Source organism: Terrapene carolina, unplaced genomic scaffold (genome assembly GCF_002925995.2).
Source record: "Terrapene carolina triunguis isolate 2854851 unplaced genomic scaffold, T_m_triunguis-2.0 Scaffold613, whole genome shotgun sequence".
Lineage (NCBI taxonomy): Eukaryota > Metazoa > Chordata > Testudines > Emydidae > Terrapene > Terrapene triunguis.
In genome coordinates, this window is record NW_020664964.1 from 7,264,657 (window position 1) to 7,275,141 (window position 10,485).

General features: G+C 43.9%; 1 protein-coding gene across 1 annotated transcript in view; it reads right to left on the bottom strand.

The window, feature by feature from the left end:
- The window catches only part of SLC6A19 (solute carrier family 6 member 19), a 64,502-nt gene extending 54,630 nt beyond the window's left edge, over positions 1 to 9,872 (bottom strand). The window contains 1 exon segment of the mRNA XM_026659241.1: positions 9,671 to 9,872. Coding sequence (XP_026515026.1) covers positions 9,671 to 9,872 — 202 coding nt within the window.
- Between the last annotated feature and the right edge of the window lie 613 nt (positions 9,873 to 10,485).

The window sequence follows — 10,485 nt, forward strand, 5'->3', positions numbered from 1 at the left end:
AAAAGAAGGGAACCTGACGGGGACACCGAGCACTAAGAGCCATTGTAGCGGGGTGGTCACCCGCTCCTGCTCTGAAGGGTTTAAAAACAGCCCTTGGAAAGGATGGGGGGGTGAGAGAGAACACCCTGGGCTGATTGGGGGAAGTAGTTGCAGCTGGGCCATGCCCCAATCAGAGCCCAGCTGGCCCTATAAAGGCCAGGGTGGCCAGAAGCTCAGCAGTCTCTCTCTGAGTGCAGAGAGAGAAGGGCCTGGCCGCAGGGAACTAGAGCAGAGTACCTGGGTGGAGCAGGCCTGGGGAAAGGCTGAGGAGCTCCAGGCTGGAAAGCCCCAGGCTGTGGCCTAGTGTTAGGCCAGGAGGTATTAGGGGTTGCAGAGGGCAGCCTGGAGATAGGCCAAGGCAGCAGGCCCAAACCCAACCTTGCCTGTGATGAGTGGCTGATACTGCAGTCTGCCCCTGGGTGTGGGGCTAGATGGTGACTGACAGTAGCTGGATACTGAGGTGAGGTAGGGTTAGCGGGTGGGGGTTCCCTGGGAGGGGAGACCTAGTGTGTGGGTACTGCCAGGGTGCAGCACCCTGAGCAAGGGGCACTGGGGTCCTGGGAGGGACACGGGGCCCAGAAGTAGAGAGTAAGGCAGATCACTGGCCTGCAGCGGGTGCTCTGGAGGCTGGGTTGAGCTAGTTCCCTGAGACCAGCAGGAGGCGCTGCAGGGGTGAGTCTGTGCCTGTTACAGCCATCGATGGACCTATCCTCCATTAACTTATCTAATTCTTTTTTGAACCCAGTTATACTTTTGGCCTGGCAATGAGTTCCACAGATTGACTGTGTGTTGGGTGAAGTAGTACTTTCTTTTGTTTTAAACCTGCTGCCTTTTATCAGGTGACCCCTAGTGTTAGGTGAAGGGGTAAATAACACTTCCTTATTCACTTTCTCCACACCATGTGTCATTTATAGACCTCTATCTATCACCTCTTAGTTTTATCTTTTCTAAGCTGAACAGTCTGTTTTCTTAATCTTGCCTTGTATGGAAGTTGTTCCATACCCATAATAATTTTTGTTGCCCTTCTCTGTACTTTTTCAAATTCTAAAATATCTTTTTTGAGATGAGGTGACCAGCACTGCACACAGTATTCAAGGTGAGGGTGTGCATGGATTTATACAGTGGCATTATGATATTTTCTGTCTTATTATCTAACATTCTGTTTCCTTTTTTGACTGCTGCTCCACATTGAGTGGATGTTTTCAGAGAACTATGCACGTTGACTCCTTTCTTGAGTGGTAACAGCTAGCTAACAGACAAACTCACCCCAAGGATCACATACTCTCCTCCTTCACAAAGAGAACTGCTTTGCATAACTCCCGTTTGCCACTCCTGTTTGCTAGCTCCTCTGGTCACTTAGGAACTAACTGGCTTTCTAAATCCATGTTTTCCCTGAGTTAGCCTCTCTTCCTTGTCAAGGGATCCTAAAGTGGTTAAGGATTAAGAGAGAGCTTACTAACAAGGCTGTAGTCTGCTCTCAGCCTTGCCTAGCAGGCTGCTTGGCTCAGCACACAGCCCCCAAAACAGACCACACTATAATCTTCAATCAAACAAGCGCATAGTAAGCAAACAAACAAACTCAGACAAGGATCACATAGTCTCTCCTCCTTCACCTGGAGACCTCCCTCACAAAACTACTCTGTTTGCTGGTCCTGTTAATGAATTTATCTTCACAACACCCCATTGGGGCAGAACGTTGGTATTATCTCCATTTTACAGATAAGAAAAAGAGGCACAGAGATTAAGATCAAAATTGCCATGTGCCCACAAATTTTGGATGCCCAAATTGAGATGCCTCGAGCAGACTTTAACAGCCTGATTTCAATTAGTTAAGCACTTTTGAAAATCCCAATGTGCCTATCTTTATCTTCAGATGCCTAAATACCTTTAAAAAATCTGGACCCTAAAAAATCTGCAGATTTTTCAGCATACTTAGCATTTTTATGATATTTTATATGTTCAAAGCACAGTTCCAGTTGACTTAGTTGCAATTGAGAATGCTCAGCCACTCTGCAAATCAGGTGCCAGGCGCCTCATGTCATACACTCAGAAAGTGAGTCAATGGCCATCTGTGAAAATCTTGTTTCATGTGACTTGACCAGTATCACGTTGGAACTCTGTGGCAGAGGCAGGGCTAGAATCTAGTTCTTCAAGGCAGCAGTCAAATGCCTTAACCATGACACCATCCTTTCTCTTCCTGCAATCTCCAGCCTCATTTACTACACACCTTCCAACATCTGCAATAACCGCCTTGTTCACTACACAACCCTGATTCATTCCGAGAACACAGTCTATCCTGTGCACTGAAGAAGTTAGGAGTCCTGTGGGAAAAAATGTGCTCGTGTAACTGAAGATGATATGCACACCTCTGCTGACTTAAAGCAGCAAAGTATTTCCTAATTCTTGACCTTGTAACCTTAACTTCTTTTAATGCATTTTCTTTTTAATTTAATTTCCTATGATTTTTGAAAAGCCTACTGAAAAAATATATTCCATCACACTGAACCATATTGTCCCCATAGGTTATAAAGAGATTAGGCACCTTTAGAGCTACAGATTTCTATTACTTGAGCTAATGGAGCAACTGATTGCAATAATAAGCTGTTATTTTTTATGTGGATCAGCCACTAGAGGGAGAGGAAAGACCCATTTTACCAGTGGGTGTCACAGCTATTTGCTGACAGCAGAGAAATATTGAAGCTTGGGAATTCTAGGTTTGATTCTAGGTTATGGAGAGGAGTCTGCTCCAATGGACACAGATCCTTCTTTCCCTATTCCTCATTCCCCTTCTGTCCCTGTCTCCTAGCATGTACTTGACACTGCCTGTGTCCCTACCTCTCCACCCTCATAGCTCATCTGCAGGGGTGGCTCTATGTATTTTGCCGCCCCGAGCACGACAGTCAGGCGGCTTTCGGCGGCACGCCTGCGAGTGGTCTGCTGGTAACGCGGATTCGGCGGCATGCCTGCGGGAGGTCCGCTGGTCCCGTGCCTTCAGCATACCCGCCGCCGAACTGCCGCTGAAACCGTGGGACCGGTGGACCTCCCGCAGGGGTGCCGCTGAAGGTAGCCTGACTGCCGCCCTCATGGTGACCAGTAGGCTGCCCCAGGCACGCGTTTGGTGCACTGGTGCCTGGAGCCGCCCCTGCTCATCTGCCCCATTTCTCCCTTGAAGCCTGTTTCTGCTTCTCTCTTCCCCTCTTGAGTCTGCTTCCCTCTTCTCTTTCTTGTCTGGACACCAGTGGAGGAAGCATTGAGACCACAGGAGAGACAATCTCCATTCTCTAAGTTCTGGTGCCAGGAGGAGCAATTGCAGGCAAATTCCTGCACAGCCTCTGCAGTCCTGGGCTGCAACATGCTCAATTGCTCTGTGGGAATGGCTTATGCTCAATCTGATGACAGGTAGAAGCTATGTGGGGATGGAGAATGCTCAGTGGAGCTGGAATCTTTGGAGAATAATGTTTCCAGCCTCTAATAAACTTCTTTTGAGCCTGTCAGCAGTGAGATTTTTTTTTTTTAAAAAACTCATAACTCAGTCAAATTTAGGTGGATTTTCCCAGGGACAGCATTCCTGAATTCCTGATTTTAAACATACATGCACATAAAAATGGCATTCAGGGATGTATTAATAGTAACTTAACAGGAAAGACAAGGGATGTAACTGTCCCACTCTATTCAGCACTGGTGAAGCCTCAACTGGAGTACTAAGAAAGATGTGGACAAATTGGAGAGACTCCAGAGGAGAGCAACAAAAATTATTTAGAAAACCTCCCTATGAAGAGAAGTTGAAAAAATTGGGCATGTTTAGTCTAGGGCAGTAGTTCTCAACCAGAGGTCCAGGGCCCCCTGGAGTGCCATGAGCAGGTTTCAGGGGATCCTCCAAGCAGGGCCAGTGTTAGACTCACTGGAGCCCAAGGCAGAAAGCCAAAGCCCTGCTGTGCAGAGCTGAAACCTGGAGCCCTGCCACTTGGGGCTGAAGTTGAAGCCTGAGCAACTTAGCTTTGCAGGGCCCACGGTGGAGTGGGGCCCCAGGCAATTGGCCTGCTTGCTACCCCCTAATTCCGGACCTGGCTTTTATATGCAGAAAACCAGTTGTGGTGGTACAGTTGGTCCATGGAGTTTTCATAGCATATTAGGAGGGCCTCAGAAAGAAAAAGGTTGAGGACCCCTGGTCTAGGACATTGGTTTTCAAACTGTGGGCAGGACCCCGGGAAGGGAGTGCAATGACATCAGAGGGTTAGTGAGCAGCATGGAGTAAGCTGCATCCTGTGGGCCCTGCCTGGTGATGCTGTTAGGAAGCTGCTGCTTTTGCCTGACTGGAAATTTTGCCCAGGCTTGTGTGTCTGGGGGGGGGGGGGTGCTTAAATTCAGATTAGGCAGGCAGCATGCACACTGCACAGGTATCACATTTGGTGGGAGGGATAGGGGTCGCTGTAGCCTCAGGCTATCAGAAAGTAGCAGTATAGAGGAAGTGGAGAGTCCCATCCAGCTGCAAGTGGTTTTGCTCCACTTAGCAGCAGGTGGAGGCAGCTGAGCAGCTGGTACCTGCTCCAGAGGGGTGTGCACAGGGAGGCAGTCCGTGAATCAGAGATGCCCCTGTCTCCCCACCTTTCACAGGCACCCAGCATCAACCCCGTACCTTCCTCAGGCACCCACTACTCCCTGCATCCTCCCAGGCACCCACAAACCACTATCCCCTGTCTCCTGTTCTCCCAGGTATTGCCATTTTAGCTGGCTGGGCTATGTCTCTTCAGTTTCCCATATTGGTGGGACAGGAGGGGTGCACGTGGAATATAAATCTCCTCCAGGGGTGGAGAGGCACACAGCAAAAAAAAAGTTTTGGAATCTTTGGTTTAGAGGGGAGCCATGATAAATCTTCAAATATGTACAAAGTTGTTATAAAGAGGCTGGTCATCAGTTGTTCACCAAACATATAGAACAAAGGTAATTTGCTTAGTTTGCAGCAAAGATTATTTAGATTATATTAGGAAAATCTTTCCATCTGTAAGGACAGTTAAGCACTAGAACAGATTACCTGGAGAGGTTGTAGAATCCCCATCACTGGAGGTTTTTAAGAACAGGTTAGACACCATCTTCTCAGGGATGGTCTAATATTTCTGCCTTCACAGACTAGATGACCTCTTGAGGTCCATTCCAGTATCCTATTTCTATGATTCTAGGCTTGCAGGATCAGGGTTGAAATAAGACCCCAGACATGTCTTTTTCTGCATGGAAGAGCATTGCAAGTATGAAACTGCTTAGTAGAAAAAAAAACTTTCTCGGACAAAAGCATAAAAGGATCTAATAGTTGAAAATTGAAGGCTGACAAATTCTAGTCGAATATGGGGTGCAAATTTTAACAGGGTAATTTGTTTACCAAGGTACGTGCTGGATTCTCAATCATATGGACTCTAAATCAAGATTTGATGTTTTTCTACAAGATATAGGCTCTAGCTCAACCAGAAATTATGGACTCATTGCATGAATTACTGGGTAAAATTTTATGACCTAGTTTTTGCTGTGGCTGCTCTTTCAATTTCTTAATTAAAGAGTGATCATCATAGTTTCTAGTAACAAATACATGTCTTAAAACTAGCATAAAATATAATCAAAAATAGGATCTGCTCTTACTATCCAACTGTTTGGCTGATTATATTTAGATTTTTTTTTTCTAATCTTCTTTTTACCTGCTCTCCAACTTCTGCTATATAAACATTAGGCTTCTATAAAACATTAGATTTTTGTGCAAGAATCTGAAAACAAAAAAAATCAGAACTCATTCTGCTCTCCTCTGGCCTGTTGTTCCAAAGCCCAAGATTCCTTGTCTCTGGATCCTGAACTTTCCACCGTTGGCACAGATAGTTTCTGTGCTCAGTTCTTGGCTTCTGACCCAGCTGCTTTGTGCTGTTTAGACACCACAGAGCAACTAGAAATCTGTTTTAAAGGGACAGAGAGAAACTGGATGAGGTAATATCTTTTACTTAACAAATTACTGTTGGTGAGAGAAACAAGCTTTCAAGCGACACACAGCTCTTCTTCAGGGGCAGCTCAGAAATTCCTTTGATAGAGTGGAATACTCAGCTGGCATAAAACTAGCATAGATTGTTCTATGCCATGCACTCTCCCCACCCATAGTGGGTGAGGAGGGTCAGGTCCAAACAGAGGGTGAGGCAGAGCACATAATTCTCCTCCCAATCCTCAGCAGCACAGGATTCCTAGAGCAGCTGTTAGACTGGCCTAAATTATGCTGGGCTCATGCTTTCCTCTCCACTCCTCTCAGCAATACTGAACGTACACTTGGTTAAGTCAAGGATTGAGCACTCTGAGTTTTCTGTGAGGTTCATGAAGGGAGAGGCAGTCTTTCAGGTAGCCTGTTCACTGGCTGCTACAGACCTTAAAGATCAGGACCAGGACCTTGAATTGGATCCAGTACTGAATACACTCCAATCTGAGCATGGTGTGCTTTGCACATGCACCAAGTGTGCCTGTTCTCATCTCGGTATCATCATTGGTTGTTTGGTACATAGACTAAATATGCCTGTTGTGGGCTCTCCACCCTGGTCTTGGCACTGTGTGCCTATGCCAAGCCCTGCCCATGCCTGATCCAGACCCAGTGTGTGAGACCTATTGTCTATCCCAGCAAATAACTAATTTGGCCTGACTGGGACTCTTGAGCTGGCCTCTCTGGTACCATTTTTAATGTGGCAAATAGCCCTTCCATGTCATTCCAGTCTAACACAGTTATACATGGCTTCATATCCCAGACACAATGCAGCCCATCCAAATTGTCATAGGGTGGGACTTGAATAGATATATAGATGGCTTTGGAGATACATCCATGGGTTGCTGAACTTCCTCAAATTGCACACACTACTCACACTGCCACACTGTGGCCCCAGATGCCAAGCAAAAGTTGGGTTAAAAGTACTAATGTACACAGGATGGAAAACTCCAGAGAAAAGGATTTGAACTCTGTCTTAGCATACAATAAGCCTCTAATCCACTGCATTGTTCAGAGAGTAGTGCTCACCAAGGAGTTTCTGAGGAAGCAATAACTCTCACAGATGTAAACTGTATGTAAGCAAAGGTTCTAAAGCTTTTAGTGTGCAATAATTTTTGAAATAGTTCTAGATTGGTTCTTGGTAGCATTCAATAGCTAATGTCAGGGGTAGCCCATTCTATAAATGGGTCAGACCCTTAGATTTTCTATAGCTTTGCATCTAAAATGTTATAAGCATCTCATTTTAGGGAGGGCTGTGTCTCAGGAATCCCCTAACCAAATGATCCCACATTTGCACCACAAACTCTATTCCAGTCCCTGTTGTGGCATACCAAATTGCAAGACAACCTGCATATACATTTTAGAATAATTTGAATATTAAAAGCAGCTCTTGATGCGGGGGCATTACCTGAAGAATTACTGGATCAAAGGACTACAAACTTGAACCATACTCTGACCTGGCCTAACAATTTTCAAAACATATGAGTATGTATAATTATATTAGACTGCTTTGAAATACTGACACTTTTATCCAGAAAGTTTGGTTTTGGAGCAACAGTTTTAAAGGGAGCCCATTTACACAGCCCCTACCTCTCTGGAGCAGAACACAGGAAGAATAGTAGTTAACATACATTCTCAGAAAGCTACTGAGGGCAGGACTTAATCTTCCAGTACATGGGTGTGGCTCAAGTTCAATGGCCACAGTAGGTCACCTTGAACCAACCAGTAACTCTGATAGCATGCTGTCTGCAAGCACTCTGGCTTGCTACAGGGTCTCAGTCCAGACGCTCTGGCACAGTGTCAAAGCGTGATCCACACTGTAGGTCCAATCTTTTCCCTGAAAAACTTTTAAAATATTTTTTCCTTAAAAGGGCTGTGGGTGCCAGCTACTAACTGAAATCAAATCCAACTAGGTATTATTGGTGCGAGGAAAAATCAGAGCCATGGTTAGAGCTCCAGATTTGTGCAAAAAAGTGATAATTGTAAAAAATTGATGTTAATGATGGTGATATAGCATTCAGGCCTGTATATTTGCCTGAGATGGAATTTGGGGTTTTGTTTACCCATTTGACTTTTGATATTCTTATATCCTTACTGATGTGTGAACAAAGACAGGGTGTGTTGCTTCTGCCTAGCCAAATGCGGTTTTTAGGATAATGAGAAAAAATGAGGACTAGAGTCAAAGTGTTGCTGGATATGGTGGGACTTTGATATATGAATGTACAACTCCTTTCCCGAGATAAGGTCAAGCAACCAGTTGGGAAGGATGAGGGGGATGGGGGTGGGGGGAGAAACACTAAAAAACAAGAAAAAGGTGGCCTTGGCCAGGACACAACCTCACTCCCTAATCCTCCCATGGGGTACAAAAGAGGTGGTATCAAAGCCCCCAGACTCATGACCACCCAAAACAGAACATGACTATAAATTTTAAGGGGTGGTGCTAAGGACATGCACTCAAGGTATAATTGAGCCTGCTAAGAAAGAGGAGGGGAAACGGGAGAAAGCTCTGCTGGTGTACAGAACAGTGGATATGCTTACTTGGTAACCCAATAAACATCATATTGCCTTCGGACTCTGGTCTTTTGCTTTCTGTCTGCATAACAAGAACCAAGGGAGGGCTACTGGGAACCCTAACAATTGATATCATATTTTCTGGGAGCTGTATCTCAGGAACCTCTTGTTCAAATGACCTCACATTTGGACCACTATCCTGAAATCAAGGAGATATAGTAAATTACAAGGCAATCTGAGTATGCATGTGGATTTTGGAGCACTTAGAAAAATTGGCTGTTAAACAGTAAACTATTCTCAACTTTAACTCTAGAGGTGCTACATACACCCCACTATCATAATTTGTATTTATTCTGACATCATAGATATACCGCAAACCAGGCCAAAGCTAATGAAGACCTCTAAGCTGTAAACCCCTGAAGATGTGTTATATACTGGCAACAGTAGTTTTCCCTCTGCCACTCTCAGAATCATGCCCTTGAAGTGCAGTTTGTTGGATCACTTTGTGTTCAAAAATAAATATATTTTCATATGTAGTATGTAACAATTAATGTGAAATTAAACTATGTTTATAGTATTTTAGGAACAGTGAAATCTGTCTGTCCCCTTACTAGATAACTTATTATCTTAAGAGACTGCCTCAAAATATCTGAGTACATATTGGCATCACTTTTATTTGAAAACCACCTCCATCAAGCAAGTGATTATCAGTCTCTTGAGTGTTTGCTTAATACAGGTTACTGTGTATATGTTACTGCAAGATGTGTGTTAAGTAAGAAATTGCATTTATATTATTTCTAATATACCATGTATTTTAATATGAAAAACAGAAAATTTTTGTACTGTTATCTATAAGCACTATATCTGATCAAGCATGGGTTCCAAAAGACAAAATATTTGTCTTGATATTACCAATATACCCAAAATAGATATACTTAGAAAGCTAAATGAAATGATTATTTCACAAGCTATGAACATGGAAATGAACACAGAATTTGTGTAGAAATTGACAATATTACTGCAATATGGACTGTAATATTCAGTATACACAAGCTTCACCAGATGATAACAGAGGCTGACTTCTGTTCCTTCTGTTCCCCAAATAAATAATTAAAAACATACCTCCTCCATGGCTCTGGCAGAGATAAGGAAATCGCCATACATTTCCTAATCCCACACAAAACCCTATACAGGTTAGCATGTACTGAGCCTTGTTATCCCATTTTGGTCTCGTATCAGCCTCTTCTTTCTCAATGGTTTCAAGTTCTGAGTGGGAAGGTATCCTATTGTCCAGGCCTGGGTTGGGCAGCTGAAGCTTCACCATTTTGGCTGAAATTACTGCCCTAGAAAAGATTTAAGGGAACAAGTAGCTGGTTATAGGGTTTGGACAAAATGGGAGTGTTTAATGATAGCTTCGGCTATATATAGTGAACCTTTGGCACTAAACTTGAAAGTGCAGACGAGTGACAAAAAGAAGCGTCAGCAAATCATTTCATTAACCAAGTCAGCTCTGGTACTTATTAATGCCTTATCTGCCAAGGCTCCATTGAACACTTTGTTCTGTTAGTACAAAACATCATTACCAGTTACTGTCATTCAAGGGGTAATTTGCCCTAAAAATTCTAATCACCTAACAGATTGTGAAATACTCCTTGCCACTCCTCCTATGTAAACTCAGTTGTAATATACATTTAGCACTATCAGTTAGAGTAAAATGATTCCAGCAGATTCAGAGCTAATAAGCGGGTTCCAGACTTCTTCCAGAAGAATAAATTTTATGGAAGTCTGTGTCATGCATAAGTTCCTATAGAACATTTATAAAACCTTATTTTTACCTCTAAATCCCAGTAAGGGGGATTTTTACTGATACATTTACCTCTTATTTGGCTGGATAATATCACTGAACAATGTGACCAGAAAGGAAGGAGCTGCACAGT